Source organism: Anarhichas minor, unplaced genomic scaffold (assembly GCF_050575085.1).
Source record: "Anarhichas minor isolate MPS153535 unplaced genomic scaffold, ASM5057508v1 ptg000004l, whole genome shotgun sequence".
NCBI lineage: Eukaryota > Metazoa > Chordata > Actinopteri > Perciformes > Anarhichadidae > Anarhichas > Anarhichas minor.
The window spans coordinates 1,570,001-1,597,855 of record NW_027466450.1 but is presented as its reverse complement, the minus strand read 5'-3'; the positions used below and the strand labels follow the sequence as shown (position 1 = coordinate 1,597,855).

At 41.4% G+C, this 27,855-nt stretch overlaps 2 protein-coding genes across 3 annotated transcripts in view; both read left to right on the top strand.

The window, feature by feature from the left end:
- Positions 1–1,038, top strand: part of tfpia (tissue factor pathway inhibitor a) — a 34,823-nt gene extending 33,785 nt beyond the window's left edge. The window contains exon 7 of the mRNA XM_076105514.1: positions 108–1,038. Within this exon, the coding sequence (XP_075961629.1) occupies positions 108–175 (68 nt within the window). The 3' untranslated portion in view covers positions 176–1,038. The remainder of the gene's footprint in view (positions 1–107) is intronic.
- A 681-nt stretch (positions 1,039–1,719) lies between these two features.
- The window catches only part of calcrla (calcitonin receptor-like a), a 28,404-nt gene continuing 2,268 nt past the window's right edge, over positions 1,720–27,855 (top strand). The window contains exons 1-13 of one of the 2 annotated variants that reach the window (XM_076105501.1): positions 1,720–1,849; positions 18,164–18,272; positions 19,112–19,268; positions 19,506–19,616; positions 20,807–20,919; positions 21,709–21,800; positions 21,908–22,034; positions 22,269–22,422; positions 22,762–22,822; positions 23,253–23,319; positions 25,392–25,610; positions 26,343–26,384; positions 27,292–27,855. The exon at positions 27,292–27,855 is cut by the window's right edge and continues 2,268 nt beyond it. In XM_076105501.1, coding sequence (XP_075961616.1) covers positions 18,198–18,272; positions 19,112–19,268; positions 19,506–19,616; positions 20,807–20,919; positions 21,709–21,800; positions 21,908–22,034; positions 22,269–22,422; positions 22,762–22,822; positions 23,253–23,319; positions 25,392–25,610; positions 26,343–26,384; positions 27,292–27,513 — 1,440 coding nt within the window. In that variant the 5' untranslated portion in view covers positions 1,720–1,849; positions 18,164–18,197 and the 3' untranslated portion in view covers positions 27,514–27,855. Of the gene's footprint in view, positions 1,850–17,967; positions 18,273–19,111; positions 19,269–19,505; positions 19,617–20,806; positions 20,920–21,708; positions 21,801–21,907; positions 22,035–22,268; positions 22,423–22,761; positions 22,823–23,252; positions 23,320–25,391; positions 25,611–26,342; positions 26,385–27,291 lie in introns of those variants that run through there. The other variant, XM_076105494.1, reaches the window with a different exon arrangement.

The window sequence follows — 27,855 nt, the reverse complement described above, 5'->3', positions numbered from 1 at the left end:
TGAATTCATTACTTAGTATTGTTTAATTGTATAAAGTAGATGTACTGGCTGTAAGCATAGTAAGTATAGGTTTTTCATTCATATAATGTGGCCGTGTTCTGTTGCAGCTCATGGGAAGAGGATGATCCGAATAAGGAAGAAAAACTTAAACAACATTGCCAACCGCTCGGTCTGAACACTCGGCTCTGCATCACATCCTGCACTACTGTGGAGCCACCTTTATTTATGTCCATATGTTATGTTCAGCTACACTCATATCTATTGTTTTGTAGTGCTGCGGTACTTATATAAATGTATAAATGGGAAATTTAGTGTACGTGATTTACGTTTGGAGTGACTGGATGCAATTATCATCCTTATCCACATTATTATCCAATATCACATTGACAAAAAAACACATTTGTTTTGCTGATCGCAGCAGCTCTCCACACCGACGCTCTCTGTGTCGATGCTTTTGTATAAACAATATATTATGCTTTTTTTCCCTTCTTTTTTTTACAGTTTCAGGGCTCTGTTATTATCACACTGATATAAACATGTCACTGTAACTTTTATGGGGAAACATTAAAGCAATATTTTTTTTTCAGTAACAAAATGAATGCTTCCAGTGCTACACAGTAACTGATGCTTCTCCACAAGAGTTTTGGTAGAGCTCCACTTCTGTTAATCAATGTGAACAACAGCATTAGCAGATTAAACTGGTGGCAATCCTGATCGACCACAACAGTACGCAGAATGATCAAGATGACCATGTCACAGCTATAAATCAATGTGAACAAGGTAATGACTGTTTTTCTTTTGTTTTTTATTCTTTTTAATCAATTGTATGCAGTTCAGTAAATCACTGTTGCAGTCCTGCTGGCGTTGTTGGTAAGGAGAACCAGGGAGGGGCAGTGTTGTGTAAAGTACGTTTTCAAAGAGGTCGTCAGCACTCTGTTGGCTGCATAGTATTCTCTTTACTGTATCCTTTTATAACCATGGTTGTAAAGAATTGGACTGTACGAGTTTGTATAATAAACTTTGACGATTTTCTCTTTCCTCTGGTTCTTTGTCTGATTTATTTCCCATCTGTCTGTTTGTATGCAAGTACAAAATGTTTAACATTACAAAAAAAGAAAGCTAAACAAAACATTAAAATAGCATGCTAATATAGATCCCATAGCTTTTTTCACATGAGGAAAAATAGTGTATGAAAATGCAACAACTCTATACTTTTAATGTGTTGGATTTGTTTTTGATAATTGATTTGTTAAAAAAAAAAAAAAGGATTCTGCAATTATTTGTTATCAGTTTCAAACAATACCTTGAAAGTAAATGTAAAGTCATTAAATGAAACCTGATCTTTAAACTTAACTTTGTTGGCCTCCCTTCTGGGCTGCAGTTACCACCGAGGTCACATCCTGTGTATTTCTTTGTCAGGGAATCTGAGAGGTTATAAACTCATACAATCAACACTTCTTTATTTTAAAAGCTGATTCTAGTTTTTTTTTAAAACTATTGCAATGTCATCAATCTTCCTGACAATTCTTTACTTCTGACTCTATTGCACATTGTCTTTTATATAAATCTAATTAATGAATGAACACAATACTTCAAACCAAACTCGCAGGTCTGTGTCAGCTCATGCACTGCGCTCCACTCGCCACTGATCCCAGGTCCTCGGCTGCAGGCTCCGGTGTGATGTAACAGGAAGTGGTGGGTTAGCCTTCCAACGTCAACCTGACAGCCGCCTCGTCTGCGCTCATTGAGCGCCGGAGATCCGCAGCGTTTGGTGCTCTGCGCTCAAGACAGAAGACACAAGCCTTGAGAGAGTCTACTCCAGCGCTGCTGTTGGATTTTTAATTCTCCGGTAGGACTCGCCGAAACGAGAATTGTGTGCGATGCGCTGTGTTTACTTCCATGTTTCCATTTGAGCTCGGCGGTAACGTTGTAGCGGATTTAACGCAGAGTTGACAGTGCGATTTGTAAATATGTGTGTGTGTGTGTGTGTGTGTATGGAGGTCATTTAACTGTATATCTGCATGGATTAGGCTCGAGGCATGTGCACTAACAGAATATTGCTGCGGTGTCCTCAATCCATTAGAAACGTCCGGGACAGCAGCGCGAGCGTCAGTAACCGGGGTCCAGTTAAGCTTCGATGCCCCTTTGTCAAGAGCTGCGCGTGAGAGCGACAGATGTGATGGGAGAATATAGTGAAACAGCGGTAATTTATTTTGTGGGGGTTTGTGTACGCCATCCAAGCGCGTCGTGCGTGATCACGTATATATGACATATAATGCATAGTGCCATTAAGATGAAATAAGATATTCCGAGCTACCCGTATCTGCTTTGTGGAGCTTTTTTTTTTATGCACAACATGTGTCTGATTGTACGTCCAGTGATGTATAAGGGGTTTACGCACGTGGACACTGTCGCCTACAGTGGTTTATTTATGGTACGCGTAAAAGCCGTTTAAAGTACGCAACCGCTCTGATTCCATTGGCACTATTAACACTATTGGCACATAAACTCAAATGATCAGTTTGAATATCGACTTGCATGCATGCCTGACTCGGCCATACAGCCAAGGATTGCTCCTGTACAATCTACTAGACTTGGCATTCATTCAGTCGATTCAGTAAGCACACACACACACACACGCGCAGCCTTTTTCTGATTGTTTGAACAGGAATGCAAAGGTGATTCAGCTCCATTCATCAACGGGGGGCTTTGATGTCAGCGGTGGCCACTGGTTGATATATCATCTGCATGGTTACATAAGCAGCATATTTGGACATACTGGAAGTTTGTGGGCTGGACAGAAAAAAAAGAAAGAAAAAGAGAAGGGTGGTGGTGGTGATGATGGTGATGTGTAGGAGGAGGATATGATGACGTTGGTCACCACTGCGCTGATGAAAGATGCACTGGAGTGCCAATAAAGGGAGGTGGCAGAGCATGCAGGGGCAGATTGGTTGTTCACAGCCAAGTTTGTGGGCACAAGTGAACTTTTTTTTTTCTCTGTCAACAGGTCAAATGTGATATTGCTGCAAGCTGACCTGCAGACTTCTCGTGGGTTTTGCAATGACATAGGGGCAGTGTTCCCAAATGGTGTCGTTTGATTAAGCGCTTTTCTGTATTGATGAATGGGAGAACGGCAATTATCACAAATCAGATTAATCCAGTCAACATGTGCTGGTTTTATACACTGCTTTGCCTTTTAAAAGTTAAAAGTTTCAAAGTGTTAACCCACCAAGAAGTAACCTTAAAGCCCCCCCCCAAAAGAAAAACAAGCGAAGAAGTGGTAAGATGGAACCAGTAAGATAAGGAAAGTTTGGTTGAAAAAAAAAAAAGTTCCTGTGTTATTTTTTAAGAGTTTAACTCTTAGAAACCTCCAGTGTGCTCATCTGCTTCATCGGGATTGTGTGGGTGTGGGTCGGATTTGATTGACAGCCTTAGCTTCAAAGCGGAACGGCCACACAAATGTCATTGTATCTTCATTCAATTTTGATCTTCAAACTAGTGGGAAGAAAACAGCAGAGACACAAGTCCAGAAGTCTCCCACGGGACTTTGGCAGATTTATCTTTGCGCTCGTGTGGAAAACCGTCACTTCATAGTGAGAAGCTGGTTGAGAAAATAGGTTTCGAGGACCTTTGTTAAAGCGAAGCAGCGTCTAACTGTTACCTCCATCACTAGTGGAATATGTGAACGAGTCGTGAGCCGTTTAATCAGAGGCTTGAAGAAATAAAATTATCCAGCCATTCACAAGAAACAAATATGGATGTTACAAGAAGGTCTGAAAAAATCATCTAAATTTTATGCAGCAAAAATATATATATTTTTTCTGCTTTCCCAGTCTGGTGAAGCATTGCATGACCCCTCCTCACAGTATGTCTCCACTGCATGTCAGGGACCACTACTATACAGCTTTACTTCTCTCAATGCAAAATGAATGTCGTGCCGCTTCTCTGACACAAAATGTTGCCAGTGAATAGATGTAAAACATTTCATATGAATTATTACGCTTGATTGTAACTTATAACTTGTTAAAGGACACATGTTCAGGAATGCCAAAAACTTAGCTTAGTGTTTGTTTGTTTTGTATTCACTGCCCATGCATGTCAGCCAGTCGGGACACTTTGGACAGCGGACGCGTCAAAGCTGCCAGTTGGCAGCGCCGTCGGATGAGTCCGAGAGGCCTCTTTGCTCTGGAGTCCTCCAATCGCCCTGGCCTACACTAAATACATGAGCTGATTGTGCAGTGAGAATGTCACGCAGCCCAACAGACTCAACCCCCAAACCGTCATGCCGTGTATTTACTGCCCGAGTCCAGAAAACGGCTATTAAATGTAAAGGTCTCGGCCACATAGCTCCCAAAGCCCTTTGCTCATCTCCATGGTACGGTGGCTCTCTTCCCTAAAGCGATGGCATTTGGGAGGTTGTGCCAGTGGAATCTCATTCACACTGTATCTGACACTGACAGAGGAGCTGTGTGGGGCATCGGGGGTTGGTTGAATTTATGATTCCTTTTTGCAGTCAATCAGCGAAGGGGTTGGTTTTCTTTCCTCCTTCCATTTAGGAGGAGTTGTTGTGATAATGGCTGGCAGTTTGCATTGATTGCGTGTGCTGCGCGTGTTTAACTGATGCTATTATGAGGGGTATAAAAACACTACTGGCAGCCAACTCCGATGAGTGCAAAGGCCGCTCGATTCACAGTCGCAAGAGTAATGACGGTTCTCCTAAAACTTAACCCCTCATAAATCACCATGGCACATCTGCAGCCTGCATCGTATTGATTTACCTCCCATGTTCCCTGGGGACACTGTAAGAGCGCTCGCATGTGAACGCCAGTTCCATATCCTTCCAGCATCTTTTATTGTCCTTTTAAACTTCTTCAAGTTTCAAGTCTTCATTGTGTTTTTTTTCAGCCCGGGTCAAATCAGCGGCCCGAGTATACATCATATGTTTGTTTATTTCCTGTCTGCTTACCCCAGGCCGAAGATATCGCATTACATAAAAGCACAATGATGCACATATGCACCAGTCTCAGAGCGCTCTCCTCGGGTTCTGGATTCAGTTTCGGGGATGTGAAACCTTTTGAGGTAATTCTTCCGCTCATACATTATGGAGGGTCTTTTTTTCCTCTCCAGTTTAATTTCAGCACACAAAGTGCCCGATGAGAACTGTCATGGGCTAATGTCTTCAGAAGCAGCATCGGGGGAGCTTTGTCTGTGTGCAGTGTGAGCCGCAGTGCTTTGTGGACGATAGAGGACGGTGGAAAGAGGCGGTGTGGTTTCTAAGCGTGTATCGTGTTTGTGTGAGGTAAACAGTCAGTGACACAGGCTTCCTGATTTATTGGTTGGCAGGGGGCTTCTGGCATGTACAGAATAGAGGAAACGGCCCCCGGGAAGCTCTGTGTGTCTCTCTGTTTGCCTTCCAAAAGTGAACCTGCAGAACTGTATTGCTGTCGCGTTATGTGCACGTGTTGCTGTTTGAATTCTCCCTGCCAGAAAGGTACTGAGGAGTATTCGCAAACTAGCGAAGCTCCTCTTTTTGGTTCTTGTAACGCAAATACTGTTTTGTTACCAGCCAGTTACTCTACTGCTCTCTTTGTCCTTGTATTTTCTGCTGCTGTGAGCAAATGTCTGCAGCAGACATTTCTGTCGGATCCCCAATTAGCTAACTTACTCTACTGTGAAAATGTGACTATTATTATAAGTGACTATTATTGTAAGCTGTGGCAAAAAAACTTAGCAGTTAATTGGTTTCCAAGGTTTATAAAACTCCCAAATTAGTTTGTTCCTCTTCAAAACCACAGTCCATGCTCTTTATACTGGTCGTTATCCCAACTCATAGAGTGAGCTGGATTAATACTCAATTGTGACTGCCTTATTTTAGGGTTAAGGTTATTTTAGGAAATTCCCAAGCTTGTAATACAATATATCAAATTAGTTTTTGAATACGTTGTCATTGCACTCATTTGAACAGGGGGTAAGGGGCCTATATTGGCTTTTTAAAGTCCTTCCAAAATGACATATTTTGTTTCTGCTCAAATTTACCCCTCTACTCTGTAAATCCAATCTCTCCTGGGAAAAAGTCAGTTTTGGAGTCCTATCATTGGCACACAGTAGACCAACGGTGTACCTACACAGGAGACTTGTCAGTTGTTTCTGTCAGTTGTCCGCCTCACCCCCGTCTCGGGCTTTGTAACGGTTTCTGTCACCCTTTACCCGGCCCAAACCTGCTAGCACTAATGTTGCCTTTCCAGGCTAGTTGGCTAATTAGCAAGTGTGCTGCAGCATGTTAAACAGATCAAAGCCATACCTGTAAATGTTATTTTTGGTCAGTTTACAGTGGTGTGGTCCTTCCTCATCAGAACCATTAGAACTGCATTAATGTCTTTGTGTGGCCTGTTAGCTGCAGCGTCAGTTGGTTTGCTTTATGTCTGCATTGCCTTGCCGGAGCTCAGCCTGCCAGTTGTTGTCAATCAAATACAGACACTTCCCTTTAGCAACTGACAAGACAAGAAAAATAAGTTAGTTTACAAATATTAACAAAAAGGGAATGACTTACTTACTCGTACATCTAAGCTTTTCTAGCTATTCAATAATTATGATGCTGTTTCATATTCTTACCTAACCACAAGCCCACCTCCAAAATGTCTGTTTTACAATTGGCCTTGTTTCATTGGCTAACAAGAAGCCTGCTGTGAGTGGTGGCACTTGTGTTATGGCTGATACTGTATTTTGTCATAGGTGGTTATTATCAACAGTTTTCCCAATTCAGATTTTTCCAATAACCCTCGTACAATAATCCAGGCTATTTTCACAGTATCTCACTCGTGGAAGCAGTTAAATGTTTTTGTAACACACACCCAAGGCATACAGAGCAACTTGAGCTTGTTAGTAATGACGTGAGTAGCTCCCCAGGAGGTCAAGTCTAGGGCCCACAGCAAGCACATGGAGGATATTCCTTGGGGCCGTCTTAAAACAGTGTGAATCTGAGCGAGCTCCAGAGTTATTTTTATCGTGGGAATACCAGAAGGGAACCACACACAGCCTCTCACTGTTAGTTCAGACTCCAATAAATGCTAAAAGAGGTGCGATCATACTTTTACCTCAACCTTTTCAAAGCATAAAATGTTCTTGTTTGTGTCTGTGTGTTAACAAAGCATGTCACATATCTTGCCTTGGGAATTTGAGAATTCCTTTCACTAACACAGAATGCGAGTGCGGTATGGAGCTATGGGAATGTTCAGATGGATACAATGACCCTTAACATAGGGAGGATTAGTGAGTGGTGCTTCACTAGCTTGCATAAAGATCCCAAAGGGCATATTTCTGGGTTTATAGCGAATGTTTCCACGGACAGAAGGAAAAAACATTGAGCCGAAACACCGTTGATGAAACCCACCGATAGAAGGAACCATTTCCCTTCCCCAAATCAAATCTGCACACACCCGTTTAAAGGTGCTGTATACGAGATTGTGAGCATTTCTACTGCCTCTTATTGGCTCTCAACATTGCGACGGTTGAGCCGATGTTTTGTCAGCTAACGGTGCTAACGGCGACAACGGTGCTAACAGCGACAACAGCGCAAACAACGGCAAAAGTGCTGGCAGAGCTAACCGTGTTTACCTGAGGGGGAATTTGAGGGTGGGGGCGCTACGCCTCCACGGCGAACAACGGAGTTATCAGCTGTAACAGCTGTGTGAGCACAGTGCAGAGCGGCGGCCATGAGCTAGCCAGTGGGGCACGCTCGCATGCACTAACATGCACTAAACGCACGAGCGGATTACAGCGAACACTGAAGGAGAGGGACTTCACTCTCTGCTCAGGTAGACATTGCTCAACTATATCCTTTCATAGCAAATAGGTGTGTGCTGCCGTATGCTCTGAATATCAAATTCAGCACCTTTAAACTCTCAGGGCAGTCTTTTGCCTGATAATCCCTTTCGGATGAATGCCAGTTCAATGACCACTAATTGCTGAAACGAACTCAGCCATGAAACTAAAATCTGTCAACAGCAATAACCAGTTGGGAGCATGCAGGAATATCAAACAGGAAGGAACAAAAAACCAAGACGGCATAAACTGTTGTGTAAAGCCGTCAGCCTGTCAGTGCACTTAAAGCACTCTAATAAGAAAACCTAGTGACCTGTGAAACTGTGGCTCCATGTAAGTGGAACGAATCTGTGGAATTAGCCACACTTTCCCACCAGACTGTGCTGTATGCCTTAAGGGAAACGGTGAGCACATGCTCAGCAGGGTAGGATATTTTAAACACAGCCTAGAAGCCCTATAGCTGCAGCAAAACATTTGCATTAAGACCAAGGAGAATTACTAGCAGCTATGCAGGTGAAGTGCACTATGGAGCCTGGTTTACCAGTGTATTTTAATCAAGGTATTTATAGTATTTTTTCCTTTGCGTAGACTACAGGCCTGTGGAATAGGATCCCTTGTCTATGGTAAGAAATCTAGTACTCTCAACCTCCTTTAAAAGAAACCGAAGACAACCGTGATGTTTATCTTGTTCAAATAATGATGGCATGGTATTCAGATTCAGAGGGGAAATGTAATGTTTTCTTTTGGTAATACACTTACTTGGTGAAAGCTAGATGAGAAGATCCATTCGTGCGTGTTAGTGAGCTTTATTTCTGTACATGCCACAATGAAAAAAAAAATATTCCATTACAAGTTAAAGTCCTGCATTTAATACGTTACAGAAGTAAAAGTACACAAATATTATCATCAACATACAGAAGTAGTCCATGTTTTGGTGAATTCGCCCCAGAGAGCAGTTTAAATTCTCTCATTTCACGCTTGGCAAGAAAGCAATGTGTTTATTTCCCAGAAAGAGAGTTTTTAAAAGTTATTTGCTTGGAAGCTGAATGAACAAAAACAGATATTGAGGCAATAGTTTGGCTTTACAGCGGCTCCTTTTGATTAGTCTGGATGATGGAACAATCATGAGGCAACAGGACTCGCAGCAAGGTGCTATGTTAATATGTCTTCAGTTTAGAGGACATTGTTTGTGATGTTAAGCAGTCATCCTGACACAACGGCGCATCTATCTGCATCAGTGAGCTGTTTGCTCTTTGCTGCTGTGTTTGGCCGTTTTTCACACTCTTCCCACACTGTATTTCCTGTGACTCATGTACCGACTGAAGAGCTCAGGCACTGAGTATTTGGCATCATTGGGACTTTGTTAGCCGTTCCATGATGTTTTCAAAACTGGCATTAAACTGGCATACCTCTTTTAAAGCTCACACATACTCGACATCCAGCGCAGTATGACTCACCTGTGTTACTGCCTATTTTATTGGATGTTTGAAGGGGCAGCTTTGTGATATTTTTGCCTATATTATGCATACTCTATGTGGTAAACCATAGCCTATAGGACGTACATGACACGTTGTACTCTGTTTAATAGGAGTACTACTTAAAGCAGCTTTCCCCTCTTTTATTTTTTTCTCATTCAGTGTTGCCCTAATTCTACCAAACTTGGCAAGAACTCTTCATAGACTAAGCTCTCACTGTTAAATGTTGGCAAAATATTTATTAATTGGCTGATATAAATCGGTGACATGCAAGAGACTGCATAACAGTCTGGCAGTAAGATATTCAGATTCATTTGGTCAAAATGTGACCAGTCGACGAGCTGCACTAATGGATATATTTATACTGACCATGACTCAAATGAGGTGTCATGTGAAAGGAGTCACTGGTAGTGATAAGTAATTAATAACCTCTGCAACCGGACATAAAGTCACGTGACTAAGTGGCGTAGCTTCACCTGACGTAACATTGAATCCCTGTTCCCTGAGTAAAAGTCCTGTGTTTGGACCATCCACCGCGACTCCCGTCCACGATTTAGCAGACGTCTCACTGTGACTACTACGCCCGTTACTCCGAGCATCTAATAATGACGCGGATGGGTTCATATTAGAGATAGTTGAAAGTCTGGTGTACACACGCTGAAGTTTGCCTCGTGCGTCGGTGTCAAGATGCCAAGGGCCACTGCCCAGGCGTTGGTATTTGACGCCCCTGTGAGTGCAGACCAGTGGTTTATAAAGGGACAAGAACTCCCACACATTGACTATCGTGCTATAAAAAGAACACACTATGTTCTGCACTGAACATTGGCCCTGGGAGAAGATTGTGTGTGAAAGAATCTAATTCCTTGGGATACTGTGCTGCATCAGCTGTCCTTTACTGTAACCATACTGCCTCGAGGGCTTGGATGACCAATGTGATTGTTTGCGTATCAAACATCTGACCTCATCCAACAATATTTAGCACCAGCAGTGAGCCCTCTCCTTTTCCTATTTCCCCCATGAAGTACATATTAGAAATGCAGTCTTTTCCTCTTTTCAGCAGCGTAGTTGTAAGTAGATCCATGTGCTTGCCCTGAGAACGCTGGCAACAAGGGCGTGAAAGTAATGACATGAATACTTCGGCATCCGGGTTGTTGTCTGAGCTAGAGCGCGACCTCCCTCCTGCCATGTTAAAGCAAACAATATTGCGTGCATCAGTCAGGGCGGGTGGACTGAGAGTTAAGGAGAGCTTTTCATCAAACAAAGAGGTCTCCTCCCTCACATCTGTGAGGGATTGTTATTGTTTTCCTCGACATCTGGTGGTGCCCTCGGTAACATGGGGGTTTGCATGAGGTTTGCTCTCATGTCCTCGGTTTGGTACGATCAGTGGCTTAGACGTTAAACTCTAAATGTGACTCATGAGAGAGATTATCTAAATGTTCAGCTGATCCCATGGGAATTCTCCACTATTGCAACGTTTGATTTGTCACTTTTTTGTCATTTCAACGTATTACAGTTCTATAATACATAATTTAACTTCAGGGAATAATGAATTATGATACAGACATTTTTTAATCAATGGTCATTAATGTATTAGAGCAAATCTATGTTTTAAATGTAGGTAGAAACTGAACCATTGGAAAAAGCCTTTAGTGTTTAAGTACACCAAAGCCGTGTCTAAATTTCAGGGGCTGAAATTAATGTTACATTAAAAAAAAAAAGTGTTTCCCACAAATGCCCAAGAAATTGTAGTTTGTGAACACTCACTTGTGACCAAATCACTTCACAATACATAGCAGACATGTGTTCTGTTCTTGAATTGAGTTATTAAGCCTGTGAGAAAGAAAGACAGAATGCGGTTTACTGTCCAACAAAATTCCGTTTTTACAAACTTTTTCAAACAAATTGAAATCGTTGAAGAGATCTGATCCCAAAAGGCCAAAACTGCTTTGAGCCCTGCAAGGGTTACCCATGGGGACCTACATGGGGTTAGTGTGGGCTTGGTCTCGTTGATTGAGACAGGAAGTTCTCAGAAGGGACCATGTTTCCACGACTATCTTAAAAGCTTCTCCTCCTGTTCCTTGTAATTACGTGCCCGGTATCTACTGAAGACAGCTATGGGGCCTTCTGAGAATTTCCTGTTTCATGGAGCCTCTTTGGTCCACTCTATTTAAGCATCAGCTCTCATTGTGCTCACAAAATGACAGAAAACAGCGGGAGACCAAACTGGCTGGAAACTGAGCCCGTTCCTTCCTCCCTGTCCATGTCAAGACTTCCTTGTCAGGATCACGCACGCATTTTTGGTTCATTTTTGTAAAACAAAGCAGATTAAATAGAGTTATAACATTTGATCACATAATCAGTAATAAATAATACATGGAACTTAATACATTGACATGCAAGGAAATCATAAGAGCATTGACAGAGTGGAGTTTAGCTGTCCATTATTTGCATCTGATTTTCGAAAAAGCAAACACATGGAAGCACAAACTGTTTCCCAACACGTGTTCGATGCTGAGGTAACGTAGTAAACCTAGCTGATAAAGGCACAGACTTGGGACACGTCAGAGTAAACACGTCATGATAGAGTTTCCAACATCAGGTTGACACGTAAGAAATCAGTATGATGGGATGCAGCTCACATACAGAGAATGTTGAAGTATCTGATATTATAATACAACCAAAGGTACATTCCTATGTCAGCACATTTTATCCAGCTGAGCAAAGATTTTATTTTATTTATTTATTTATTTTCTTTATTTACATCCTTCAGCAGCTTCATGAATTCAAAGATATATGTTGTGGCTATCATGCTTGGTGTTGGTTAGAACGTGACCTTCATCATCAACAAATGCTCCAGATGAAGTTAGAAGATATTATTCCCCTTCCATTCATTCACCAGCTGTAGACATAGTTTCCCATCTGCTGAACTGTGAGGGCTCTCTCTCTCTTTTTTTTTTTTTTTTTTTTTTTTTTTTTTTTTCAGAGGCAGCTACTGGTATTGACATTTGGGATTTTTTGAGATTTTTAACATGAACACATAACCTAAACAAATAATCTTGATAAGGATGTCTTAGATTCAATATTAATATTATTTCTGAGGCAGCATTATCGAGAATTAAAGGAAAAAAACCTCAATACCATGTAGTTTAGGATTAGGCTATGTGTCCAAATGAACCCAACATTTAAAAAGAATAATTGCAATCTTTCCATAATGGCCAAATAAACAGGTGATGTGTGATCAAATGTTTGTATATCGTACCAAAGGAATCAAGATATGAACTCTTTTATGAGGTGCAGTCTGCTTTTAGAAATACAAATGCTATATTTATATGCATATATGAATCTAACTGTGCTTGGAACATGACCCAGAACCAGAGGTTTCCTGACTCCCACTGTTTATCTAAATGATATAAGACTGCAGGTTATTTGAAATTAGATTCAGAGAGCAGAACTGCCCCATGCTGGGTATTTTCTTCTTCATACAACACAAGATAGTTACCCCAGTCACCAGTTTTGTGTTTGGCTTTCGTAGATTGATTAACAGTATCAAGCCAGCATTGCAGTGCAACGGGGCAGTGTTTATTTTTGCCTTCTCACCAGGTGCTGCTCGGTGCATCGGAAAGCCGGCTGGATCAGTTGGGATTATCTTGGCTTTTGGTGAAAGGGAAAATATCTCTTTATAGTGTCATTCTTCTTTTTTTTTGCTAATTCAATTGCGAAAGGGGGCCTACACAAATACTATTACTGGATTATGGACCATTAAGCCTGTTTAATACCACCTTAGAACAAGAATTACCACACAATCTATATTTACTTCACAAACTCCTTCAAGAATCCGGGTCACTTCATTTGCCATATGCAACAAATGAACAGGAATATGTCTCGGTGCAGGGCTGTTTTTGTATAGCATTGGTAACACCTACGAAAGTGAATGCGCTGTATTTATCCCACAAAATCAATTTGTATGTAGTCCACATAACCATGTGGGAAGTGTTAAGCAAAAACCCACTCATGATGGGTGGTGGAGGAGGTGGATCAAACAAAACAAAAAATGTTCACCCAGGCGACCGCTGTTTGTTTCCCGTGTGAAACGAGAAGTCAACGTTACATTTTTTGTCACGTATATCCGTACTTAAGTAATGTCACTTATGTAGTTATTTAAACCCAAACCACAGTCTTTTCCTAAACCTAACTTAAGTAGTTTTGTTGCACAAACCTAACTAAGTTATTTCCTGTAAAGACGGAAGTTAATTTTGTAATGAGTGGAAATTGTTGCTAAACATCCTAGGAGTAACCTTTTTCGGAAGATATCATACTAATCGTTGTATGAGAATACAATTGCTTGGTAGGAAGTAAATGTGAACAAAAAGTACAGAGACATGGGACAAAAAAACAAAAACAGCACACTATTCTCATGTTAAGTGCCTCTGCATGAAGGGTCTTCATCAGTTCTCATGGTTACTCCCCTCTCTAGTTAAGCCCGTTTCCAGCTGTAGAATAGGGCAGCAGTAACGATGTTATTGCCCCTCACCAGCCTAATGGACATCCGAATGCCACTGGGTGGAACTTGGAGTATGAGGCGCCAAACATCCTGTGAGGGCAGAAGGATGTTTACAGCACAGCACAACATCCCCGCGGGGACAGTGGGAGTTGATAAGTACAGGCTGAGCTCTGGTACTGGGCGAGAAGACAGCAGCTGTTACGCATGGATTGTTTTTCCAGGTATCTTTCTGCATGCTGGCAGATGTAGGTGATGTCAGCTCTTGTGCAAAGAGCACATGACTAACCACTTCTGCGAAACACTCTTGAGGTACTAGAGATAATAGTGGACCACCCACAGTTGTCACCGGTTTGCGGATGAAGTTGACCCAAACGGATCAATAATCAAGTGTTGTGCCTCTGTAGAGGTTTGCTCTCTTAGCTTTGAGTTGAAATTAGCAAGGTTTTCATGAAGTATATGTTTTTTTTTTTTTTTTTATCAGGAGATATTTTCAGGGTTTTTGGTTCTGTGGACCATCATTCATTTATCTGTTCATTCTTTTCTTTATATTTACTCCAGAACAATGCTACTGATGGGTGCCTACTGTACATCTGCATCGTGGTAGAAAACAGTTATGGGTGACATTTTGATTACCATTAGCTTGTGTGTGACTAGCTATTACAAAATTGATGAGTTTTTATGTGATATACAACTTGAGATATTAAAATAGTATTTGATGCTTTCAATGAGCTGCGAAAAGTAAAGGCAACAGATCACTTTATTTTTAGACACGGGCTCTAGTTAAAGCTTTTTTTTCTCTCATAACTTTTTTCGTAAAAACGACAAATCTAGCTTCCGTTCAGGACCACGAGAAAGACTGTGAATTTTTAGATTGCAGCAAATGCAGGATGACTTCAACTCCTGAAACACAAGACGAAAAAGTCTTGCAGTGGCCTATATCCATTACCTTGCACCGCAGTTGGATTCTGGTGATATGAGGTCAGGGCGTGGTTTAGGTGTGTGTGACGAAACACCGACTGTTCGTTCAAAACATCAATGGCGACTCCTAAAGAGGTTAGCGTCAATAGCATCAGTTATATCGGTACTGCAGAGTATTTCTGAGTTGAAAGAAAAGCAAAAATAACATACATTGACATTTTCCTCGATGGAAAAGATATGTCCTCTCTTCTCTGGACTGGCTTCGGCAAGAGTTTGAGGGTTTGATTGACGAATGTTTCATCCAACACTGACCAAGTATGTTTTGAAAGTGCCTGACCTTTTCCAAACAGTTTCCAATGAAGAATTCAGATGATTCCTTGGAACAAAGCATCCGGCGCGTCAGGTCATATAAATCCAAGGCCTCCTAAGTCATTGAAAACACCTTACTGTTAGTGTTATACATTTTTAAATTAGCGGAATATTCCTATCCAACAAACCTCTACATAACAAAACAGATGTTCGTCTTACCGTTTGTAAAGATGCATATTGCATGTTCAGAATCTAAGACCAACATATTTTTCTCAGTAGTTCATGGAGAACAAACTAGAGCTGAAAGTCCAGTGAATATTGAACTTTGATTAGTCTGGTAGCCGGGAGCAGAGGTTAATTGGGATGTCAATGTTGCTATAAGCAATAACAGTTTTATCATGGAATTATATGTCTGTCGGCTGGTTTTGGAGTCCCGCTGCCCCCTAGTGGCCAGACATATTTTAATACAGCTTTAAGGTATCGGGAAACATTGTGGTCATGTTAGATTACAGCTTGTGGCTGGGCTGGGACATTCCACTGCTTCCTGTACTGGAACTGAATGTTGCCAGTGAACATGTTGATTATAAATTAGGTGCATACTGTATGACAGTGGGAGACAAGGTTTAGAACACGTAGAATTAAAACCCTATTTCTCAGTTATAACCAGAGTAATTTGGTTTGAAGACCCAAGAATAGCTTTTTGAAAAGTGGTTTCCCAAAGATTTGAAAAAGAATAATGTCCAGAAGGTATTTAAGACTTGAAATTATTTACCCACGGTTTTATCATTAATTTACACGAATGCAGTTCATCATGATCGTCTATATTGGCTGTTCAATAGTTCAAAACCTAGTCTTTTTTTTCCCATCATAAACAAGGCTTTTATGGCAGAAGTGTACAAAATGTCATGTTGGAAATTTTCCACCATGACAAATGGGAGGGGCCAGGTTATTTTTCTTCACGGTCGTCTTTAGTATGTATATGAACAAAACAAGTAATTGCCAAAAGAAAAATCTAATTTGAAACAGATCACAACTAGCTATGACTAACGTTTAAGCAGCTATTGGAAAAGCATTCTGCAACGTGTGTTCAGTGCTGCCATCTGACAAGATATATATCCTCTGTATCAGTCTGCTAATGTATGAAAAACAGGCTTTGCCAAGAAACAGCTGGGGAACTTGGCAAAGCGCAGCGCTGTGTGTGTGTATATCTGCGTGTGCATTTGTGTGTGTTCGCGTGCATGTGTGACAGAGCAGCTGATCTTTTCCTGGCTGTTTCTAATTTGCACATCACCATAATGTTTTACAATCCCACTTTCAGTAAGCCCCTCCTCCTCCTCCTCCTCTTCTCCCCTCCCCGGGGTAATGCCGTTTTAACTCTGAGCAGACTTGAGGAGGCACTGGGCCAGTGCCTCTGGTGACAGAGCTGCAGGGAGACTTGTAAGAATCAACTGGGTCAAATCTCTCAGTGATGTGCTGCCCGACAGCCCCCTGCTTTGCCTCCATCGTCAGTGTGTTGCAAGACTGTACTAAATGTGTTCTGGCAACCAAACAATGAATATCCAAGCTTGAAGCAAAGTTGAAGCTGCATTATTATTGCATAATTTGTACCATTTAAAAGTATTTATTTCAACTACTTTATATATGAAAAGTAAGTTTTATAAACATTTTGAACCCAGTCAGTCGGACACTTGTTTTTGGCATGGTACGTTTCTGCATTTGTCGAATGTTGACGTTTCTGAACCAAAAGTGTGTTTCATAAATACGCTCAGCCTCGTATTAGCTTGCAGAAACACACAACGCAACATGGTTAACACTGTGAAACGCAGTTAGGATTAGGCAACCAAACTACCTGGTAAAGCGATAGGTCGGGTGTTTTGAAGTGGGGTTGTATGAGGTACTTCTCCGTAGTGTTGGCAGTGGGCGGCTGTCGGCATGCCCCTAGTTTGAAGAAGCGGACACGAGTACCAACAAGGGTGCGAAGTAATGTGATGCTGTGGATGGGCGCAGCACAAAATGTATTTTAAGCACCTAAAGGAAAAGCCCTCCTAATGAAATCAATATACATTTACAATATTTTGCCGTCCGCCGTCTACTGTAACACTGACTATGGATAAGTACCTCAGACAACCCCACTAAACACCTTTTAAGGTTACAAAAAAAGATCATGATAAATAACAAAAAGCCTTAATTGACTTTCTTACTTTACTTTCGAGGTGTGAACTCAACGTTTACTATTGGTTCACATTGAACACAAACAGCGGCGTCCCGAAATCCTGTTTGTTTGACCCATCCACCACCATTCCCACCATTCCCACCCACCAATATTATACCACTCAACTTTCATACCACGTAACTGTCAATAACGGTCGCTCCATATAATACACCACTTATGCTGCGCGTCGCTCGTTGTGATACGTCACTTGCTCTCGCCGACTGGAAAAGTCCACCTTCAGTGAATGGGTGGTTTGCAGACGCATAAGATGCAACTGGGCTGACATGGCTCGCAAAACACACAGAGCGGCAGTGAGAGTACGGGGCTTTGAGGTCTCAGCTGTGCTTACCACCTTAGACATTCTCCCTCACTCCCCTCTTTCATAACTGCACTCAAAACCCACCTATTTCAACATGCTTTGAATCTGTGATCCATTAGCCCCCACCTTCTTCCTCTTTCATTATTGTAGTTGCTTTTACACTGTTTTTTTTGTCTTCACTTTTTACTCTTTTTATTTCCATGCAAAGTGCCTTTGAGTATCCTTTTTAAAGCGCTGTACAAATAAAATGTTAACTTGCTGACCCGCTTGCTGCTTGTCGTTCCCACTAAGATTATTTTGAACGTTACAACTTGAATCTGGACTGTTTTCAAAAACAGCAACCAGACAAATCTGTGTATGTTGTAAATAAGTTGTGTGTGGGCAGTGATCTTATGCTCTGTATTGTATGGGCTTCGCCCTCTAAGAGCTGTCCTAATGGGTTCCGGATTAATTGTCTGCGAAGGCAAATACAGAAGCAACATTTCATTGGATTAGAACCAGTGGGTGAGACACGTATCAACAGCGGGAGAGATAAGGAGTGTTATGAAGTGGCCTTTTATTTTTTATTTTTTTGCTTTAATGACTTCATATTTTATTCTCCGTTCCAGATCTGCAGCTGTTAAATCATCGACCAGCTTTAACATGGCCAAAAGGAAGATGGATAACATTGTGCGGAGTGTGATGGTGGCACTCGTACTGCTGTGTAATCTAACAAAGGTAGGACCGCCTGCATGCAATCACGCAAATACTGAGAACACGCATGCACAAAATATACCAAATATACCCCATTTAGTAAATGTACCTTTGTCAATAAATCACATTTGTCTACGCTTGGTTGAGCTGCATTGGTATACTGGTATTACAATATACCATGATAACCATTATTGATATTTTCTATCTTTACTTTTTATTTTGTAATACCGTGATATTTTTGGAGATGTTTATCGTAATATCTCATTCGGTTGCAACACAAATACTTAGGTAGTAGAAACTTTATAGATTATATAGTTGAAGTCAATCGTATGTTGTATGGAATGCAATGGGTTACTATTCAACTCTGACTTAATTTGACTTATTTCGACTCATTTATGTCAGTTTCAGTTTATGTTGGGAATTTTGCGAAGGATTAAAAAGCTGCTTCAGGTTAGTATCTGCCGTGTGATAAATAAGCTGGATATTTTCTCTTTGGCAATACTTCTGCAAAGATGTCATATTTTCCATGAAGCAAAAATGGATTTAATGGAAGTTTGTGTATATTGGACTCCCTTTCCTGGCGTTCTAAGTAGGATGTAATGGACAGTCCCATAGAGTCAGAATACACAGACGAAATTGGGTCCAGACATGTGCTCGCACGCAAACACTTTTTTTTTTTTCTGGAAAGAAGCTCGGTGGTCATAGACTTTGAACTAACATTTTTCTCTGCTGAATGCGGCAGCTCCGTGGTGCTCATGTATGTCTCTTCAGTGAGACACCAGCCAGGACCTATTTGGGCAAACGTCCTTTGTTTAAAATCCGAACCGAAAAGATTTATTCACCATGTCTCCCCTTCCTTGCAGATTTTTGTGACGGCAAGCCTGGAGGTGAATGAAACCCACCAGCAGCAGCACCCAACTCACGTCTACCATGACATAGGAGTTACCAGGAACAAGATAGTTACAGCGCAGTTTGAGTGCTATCAAAAGATAATGAAGGACGATACCCAAGGCAGAGAAGGTAGCTTGTTATGTTTCATGTGTCTGAACTTTACAGCTGTCAAGAGTAATTGGAATACACTGCTCTGCACTAGTATTTTTTGGGCTTAGTGTAGTAGGACAATAATGTCCATTAGTCTGGATAATAGCATATACAAGTAATATGAATTCTGTGCTAAATAATTTGGACAAAAAATATTATATTCTTATATTTATTGATAATATATATCTGAAAAAAGGTCCTTTCCTGTGATTTTAGAGTCCATGTGTAATCGCACTTGGGATGGCTGGCTGTGTTGGGACGACACCAATGCGGGTGTGAACTCAGAGCAGCACTGCCCCGACTACTTCCAGGATTTTGATCCTTCAGGTAAAAATCTGCGGCAAGGACGTTTGGTTTGTAATTGAAAGTGTTACACCAGGAATTAATTTATGCACTTCCATAAAGTTGGGGGACCTTACATAGACAGATCAATGAAATAATAGTCAAAATAGAAGCAGCAGAGACGGAGATATTCTGACTTTTACTTTGGATCAAGTTACAAAAATGCTTGATCCTACGCTTCCCTTGATGTTACTTCTATTGATAAGAAACAGCTGAAAAAAATGACCATGAAATATAAGTCTTCATGGGTACAAGTAAATACAGACAGCAGCAATCCTTAACCTAATCGCCAGAGAAAATGTTGGCATCGTACGTTTCAGCAAACCACGGGATACGGTGAATGTCGACGTTTTCCGAAACCAAACAAATGTGTCCTGAATACGTTTCATATCAGCCTCGTATCACGCTTGCAGAAAAGCACAATGACACGCGGTTAACGCTGGGAAAGCACTGGTTAGGTTTAAGCAAAATCAATGAAGGAAAAAAAAGAAGAAAATTCATGGTTTATGTTATTGTAATACAACGTAACGTAACAGCGTAGCTGCAGTAATTACAACTTAGCGGATTTTATTAAGTAATGTTACGTAACAAGCGTAACAATGTAAAAGTCTTGTGTTTGTTATACCGTTCCGCCGTTAGTGGACTTTCTGACACTTCATACTCATTATTATACAAGATAACTGTCAACGGTCGCTCCATATCTTGTGACTTGCTTTGCACTTTGCTCGTTGTAATACATCACTTGCTCTGACTGAATACAAAAACATCCACATATTTATAAAAGAAAAAAAGCTTTTATAGAGATTGATTAATTGTGTTTCCATGTGTGAAGTGTCTATGCATGATTGTGTTTATAAGAGTAAATTATTTGTAATTGCTGAAATATCCTGAGCTAAAACCTTCAGTACAGCACATCCTTCAACAGGATATGCAGATAAATGATGAGATTCAGTCCCTGTAATCACTGCTCTCTGTAGTTCCATGTGTATTAATGTTTGGTTGTGTGCCCAAGAGGACCTTCTTCTTGACTTAGCCCTAGGTTTCCTCACCTGCTTAGCCGCAAATAATATACACCAAGAAATATCCTCTAAGAAGCACCCTACAGGGTTGTAGTATATCAAAGCTTTCAGTGGAGGGTGGTTTGTCTTCATCTTTGTATCATTATTTACCTGCAGAGATAGTTACAAAGATCTGCACCGACAGTGGTCTTTGGTTCCTGCATCCAGAGAGCAACCGGACATGGACCAACTACACCCGCTGCAATCTACACACCAATGAAGGCAGAGTGGTAGGTCACTTTATGAAACGGCACTAAATGCATATTAAAATAAAAGCAAGTGAGTCATGGTTAGCACTGACCTCTTAATAGATCCGTGGGCAGTTACTGTCGGTAATGTCCATATCACATGCCTCATTTGTGGTGGCAGTAGACACTTATTTGTCACATATACATTTAACTTTATTACGCAATTATACACCAGTGTCATGCTCATGTTGGCTGAAATGTACTGGAATGATTCTTTAAATGTGCAGTTTGGGAGGGAGAACAAAAACACAGAACACAAAACGTGGTCATTGAAGCAATGAGACAAAGTCGAAAAGTTTGTCCTCTGGGTTCCCCGCAAATTTTAATGGCGATCTATGCTCATTATAACACATATAGCTTCTAGCTTGCAGAAAGGTCAGGCAGTTAAAACATCCAGCATTCATCCTCTGGAGACCACAATCATTCACAGCCATTGATGTATATATTGTACCTCGGTGTGGAACAGAGTGTTGACCAGTGGGACATGTTGGTCAATGGGGTGGCACTTAATGAAAGGATGAGGGGTCCCCATGATAATTATATTATTCTCCGGTGACCATGAATATCCATAACAAAATCTGTCAGTAACTAATGACGTTTAATGAACTTAAATGATAGTTTAACATGATTGTAATGTCATCCTTACATACATGTCTGTAGGAGTAAAGGACGCGAGTCCTCTTCAAGAGCACATTAGTATCGTCTCACAACATGACAGTCCATTAGGAGGTCCAGATAATCTAATCTGTGTCTATTTCTTTTTCCATCCAGACTGCAATGAATCTTTTCTACTTGGCTCTCATAGGACATGGCCTGTCACTGACCTCCCTCTTGGTCTCCCTCGGGATATTCGTCCATTTCAAGTGAGTCAACAAACCTCATCTTCGGCTCGGTTTACGGGCCGATGTGTCCCATCGCCTGCATAAATGAACAGCGCCGTGATTTAATGTCGCCTTTTGTCTCCTTGCAGGAGTTTAAGTTGCCAAAGGATCACGCTTCACAAAAACCTCTTCTTCTCTTTTGTTTTGAACTCTGTGATCACTATCATTTGGTTGACAGCGGTGGCAAACAATCAGGAGCTGGTGCAGAGGAATCCAGTGAGTTTATCTATTTAGTTGTAGTTTTTTGTTATTATTTTTGCATTCATATAATACATTTCTACTTATTTAATTTGATCTGTGCCTTTTATGATCCTATGTTAAATATGTAATCATAAATCGGGGTGAAAGGTGCATTTCCATTTATTTGTATTTATTTATTTCACAGGGAAAATAGCAGAAGCAGAGTTAAGCAGCCACATTGATTACGTGTGCGTTTTCTTTCCTCTTCAGACGAGCTGTAAAGTGTCCCAGTTCATTCATCTCTACCTGTTTGGCTGCAATTACTTCTGGATGCTGTGCGAGGGAATCTACCTGCACACTCTCATCGTGGTGGCTGTGTTTGCTGAGAAGCAGCACCTGATGTGGTACTATCTTTTAGGCTGGGGTAAGTCAGGATAACGTGTTGTGTCGATGGCAGTCGCTCTCTCTTCTGTAAAAAGTCCATCACATTTTATCGAGTGACGTCGAAAAGCCAGTCTCCTAATTCTATTTTATTGACACGGAGAAAATAAGGTTTGTTATCCTTCTCATGGCCGAGCTGTAAATACAGTACAGTATTTCAAACCACATTTGTACTTTAAAGAAAGTGTTACTGCAAGGTTCAAAGGGCCAGTGTGTCGAATGTCGGGGGATCTATTAGCAGAAATGGAATATTTTTAGTATTTGTAACTCTATTTGTTAATGTTTAATCACCTGAAACTTTTCATTTTTATTTATTTTGCAGGCTTTCCTCTAATTCCGGCTTCCATACATGCCGTTGCTCGAGGTTACTACTACAATGACAAGTAAGCATTCAAGTGCATTATCTATTATGGTTAATATTACAGCTTATAATCATACAAGTAGTAAAATAGACTAAATGAATGCCTAATAAAATAAATATGACTTTAATAAAAGAATACAAGAAAACAAATCCTGCCTAGAAATGTGTTTTAAAATGAGCGATTCAGCTGATTTGGCCAACATAATTTCACAGTAATAATAATATATTCTTTAAATACGATAAAGATTGTTTGATGTTTATCCGTACCTTGCAAAGGTCAACAAATCATTCAACCTCGCTGAAAGCTTCTTTAATCAATCCCCACATTAAGCTGTTGATGCTAATTAATTTCTCATTAAACTCATTGATCTGCATCATGGGTCAGCTGTCATGTGATGCACTGATACAGTTGTGTGAACGTATCTCTGTTGTCCCTCTCTTCTCCACTGAAGCTGCTGGATTAGCTCCAAAACATCGCTACTCTACATCATCCATGGTCCCATCTGTGCTGCTCTTTTGGTAAGACTCTTCCTTGACAGCAAAGTCAATCACAATAATAACTTATTTGTTCCATATTTCTCTTGGTTAACTGTTATTATTGCGCAATGAAAAAAAAAAAAAAATGTCTGCTTCCCTTTTTTTTGAGTGGACACTGGGGGGGGTCTGAAACCAGGACATGTTTTCATAGCATGCATAATTCCGTTTATCTTGCGAAATCAATGCGTCTGCTCCTGCGAGGATCCACCCACTGGTCCCCAGGCCTATGTTGCATTCTAGGAATTCACCTAATCAGCACAGCCGGGCATGCTTCAGAGAAAACGGGTCCCTTGGCACTCACGCACTTAGTGTTTCAGGCCCAAAAAAGGTCTTGGTGTTGTTTTTCTTAGAATGGATTTTTATTTTATGTTTCATTTCAAAATAGTAAGAGTCAGGGTCTGACAGGTGTACCAAAATCTATTATACAGTGGGGAAAAAAAGTATTTAGTCAGCCACCAATTGTGCAAGTTCTCCCACTTAAAAAGATGAGAGATGCCTGTAATTTTCATCTATGAGACAGAATGGGGGGAAAGAATCCAGGAAATCACATTGTAGGATTTTTAATGAATTAATTGGTAAATTCCTCGGTAAAATAAGTATTTGGTCACCTACAAACAAGCAAGATTTCTGGCTCTCACAGACCTGTAACTTCTTCTTTAAGAGGCTCCTCTGTCCTCCACTCGTTACCTGTATTAATGGCACCTGTTTGAACTCGTTATCAGTATAAAAGACACCTGTCCACAACCTCAAACAGTCACGCTCCAAACTCCACTATGGCCAAGACCAAAGAGCTGTCAAAGGACACCAGAAACAAAATTGTAGACCTGCACCAGGCTGGGAAGACTGAATCTGCAATAGGTAAGCAGCTTGGTGTGAAGAAATCAACTGTGGGAGCAATTATTAGAAAATGGAAGACATACAAGACCACTGATAGTCTCCCTCGATCTGGGGCTCCACGCAAGATCTCACCCCGTGGGGTCAAAATGATCACAAGAATGGTGAACAAAAATCCCAAAACCACACGGGGGGACCTAGTGAATGACCTGCAGAGAGCTGGGACCAAAGTAACAAAGGCTACCATCAGTAACACACTACGCCGCCAGGGACTCAAATCCTGCAGTGCCAGACATGTCCCCCTGCTTAAGCCAGTACATGTCCAGGCCCGTCTGAAGTTTGCTAGAGAGCATATGGATGATCCAGAAGAGGATTGGGAGAATGTCATATGGTCAGATGAAACCAAAATAGAACCTTTTGGTAAAAACTCAACTCGTCGTGTTTGGAGGAGAAAGAATGCAGAGTTGCATCCAAAGAACACCATACCTACTGTGAAGCATGGGGGTGGAAACATCATGCTTTGGGGCTGTTTTTCTGCAAGGGGACCAGGACGACTGATCCGTGTAAAGGAAAGAATGAATGGGGCCATGTATCATGAGATTTTGAGTGGAAACCTCAGCAAGGGCATTGAAGATGAAACGTGGCTGGGTCTTTCAGCATGACAATGATCCCAAACACACCGCCCGGGCAACGAAGGAGTGGCTTCGTAAGAAGCATTTCAAGGTCCTGGAGTGGCCTAGCCAGTCTCCAGATCTCAACCCCATAGAAAATCTGTGGAGGGAGTTGAAAGTCCGTGTTGCCCAGCGACAGCCCCAAAACATCACTGCTCTAGAGGAGATCTGCATGGAGGAATGGGCCAAAATACCAGCAACAGTGTGTGAAAAGCTTGTGAAGACTTACAGAAAACGTTTGACCTCTGTCATTGCCAACAAAGGGTATATAACAAAGTATTGAGATGAACTTTTGTTATTGACCAAATACTTATTTTCCACCATAATTTGCAAATAAATTCTTTAAAAATCAGACAGTGAGTTTCTGGATTTTTTTTTTTCTCATTTTGTCTCTCATAGTTGAGGTATACCTATGATGAAAATTACAGGCCTCTCATCTTTTTAAGTGGGAGAACTTGCACAATTGGTGGCTGACTAAATACTTTTTTTCCCCACTGTATATATACCATGCCGATTTACTGATGTCCTCTTTGCCGCTACCACCCCTAGGTCAATTTGTTCTTTCTACTGAACATTGTGCGAGTGCTCATCACCAAGCTGAAGGTGACCCACCAAGCGGAGTCTAGTCTCTACATGAAAGCCGTGAGGGCCACCCTCATCCTGGTGCCTCTTCTGGGAATCCAGTACGTCCTGCTCCCCTACAAGCCAGAGGGACGGGTGTCCTCCGAGATATACGACTACATCATGCACATACTGATGCATTACCAGGTGAGACGGTGGTCAGCGTGAAGGTTTGAGTTGTCCTTACAAAACAGCCGGCTAGACTGTGGGATGTGTTTTAGCTGTGGCTGAGCGATTGTCGTCAGCTTCCTCGAACATTTCCATTTTATAAGCACATAAACAGCTGTACATTATGTCGTGCTCTTTAAATGTGGAAAAGGATATTTTTAGAATGCTATTCAAAGTTTACAGTTTGCTGTACGGCAGGGTCCCTCTGCACTATTTATGACATCCTGTTGTCCTTGTGACATGTGTACCATTTGTTGTGAAATGTGGTTACATGTCAACGGCTCCTTCCTCCAATGCCAGAGAAATTTATTTTACGATTATGAACTGTTGCCCGGACAAAAAACCCCATCTTAACTTTCATTCCGAGCATTCCCGTTGGCCTCTGACCGGGCTTTGTTTATGTTGTAGCGCAGGGAAGAACAGCAGGAAGGAAGGCATGAATTATCTGAGGGGGATGAAATCAGTTGGATGTTTGTCGAGGTGTTATCTGATCATCCTCAGCTGTCCCAGCACAGGCAGTGCTTGGAGAGAGCGTCTTGAGCAACAATCGGCTCTCAAAATTAATTCAGTTTAATCTCTTAAATTCCTCTGTTTCATAGCCCCTTAGGCTTTAAAATATCACCTACAAACAAGTGACTGTTGATGCTTAAGACCAGTTATTTCAGTGTGCATCATCTCTCTTCTTCATGTGTTTCATTTTCTGAATTTCAGGGTCTGCTGGTGGCCACCATCTTCTGCTTTTTCAATGGAGAAGTAAGATGGGGTTATGCCCTTTCACTATGTGTATATATATATTTTATTTTTATTTTTATTTTTTTAGACCTGCATGCACACATCCACACGCTCATCCACACTTCCCCTTTGTGATGAAGGATAGACGAGTCAGCTTCCTCTGCATGACCCTCCGAGCAGGATGGTGAATAAGCGGAATGTCTTGATAAACTCAGTCTTTGGTCTGGACTAACGGTTGTTTACTGTTGGCAAACAGCCAGGCAGGGATGGTACACTGATTGCTATCAATTATTCAGGTGATTGGTCTGCGTAAAAAATAACGGAAGTGAATGTCTTACAAGAGCCACTGAATCATGTTAATAAGGGTCAACACATAGTGGAGCTTTACAGCTGTCTCATATCATTTGTATTAAACTGAAGAGATGTAGCTTGGTCATTTTTGGGGAACATTTTGGGAAAAACACTTTGTTTGAGATTGAGTGGATGATATTGTCAATGACATGCTAAGCTATGAGCCTAGCTTAACACAAAAATAGGTAGCAGGGGGAAACTGTTAACCTAGCTCTCTCCAAAGTCCACATGGCTGTTATTTGCACACCTTCTCCTTAGTGAGTTACAGACGTGTATTAGATATTGTCCTGGACCAGCCTCACAGCCTAATTGGACAAGGTGTGTAAAGTGCCTAGCCAAGCTAAAGGAGCAGCTTCCCACTCTGTATGCTAAGCTAGGCTAATTATGCCCACGGTGTAGGTCCATACAACATACATAAATTAAACTCATATTGATCTTTTTCTAATTCTTGAAGAGAATGCAAATACGTGTGTTAAGTGTATTTCCCTGAATGTTGCACTTTTACTTTAAATGCATAAAGCGTGTCTTAGCTAATGATTCATTAGCGGTCCCATTAATATGTGATTTCTCTGGGTAGGTCCAAGCGGTTTTGAGGAGGCACTGGAACCAGTATAATATCCAGTTTGGAAGCAGCGTAGGAAACCACTCGGATGCCATGCGTTCAGCCTCCTACACAGCTTCCTCCATCACAGAGGTACAGGGTTGCTACAGCATCGACAGCCACACAGAACACATGAACGGCAAGGGCTGCCACGACGCCGACGCCTCTATCTTAAAGTTGGACAGCCCTTTCGCCTGACCACAAATCCAAGCCCTGCCCCCCCCCCCCCCCCCCCATTCCCCTCCTTAAAAACTGCAGCATGTTTGGAGCGCAGTGTCAACCAGGGATACTCACCTCTTCCTTTACATACAATATCGCAATGAGTGAGGAAATGGATTGTATACCCAGGCTCCCAGCCACCTGAAGGAAATCGTCACCTCTCTGTCACACCGACACAGACCCTTTAACAGTACTGTACGGTTGTACAACTTGATACAACTATTCCTGCGCTGTGCTTTGTCTACAATTTGACACTGAACTGCTTCACTTGACCTAAGATGCACTCTGATAATCACAATATTGTTGCGACCTTTTCTGCCT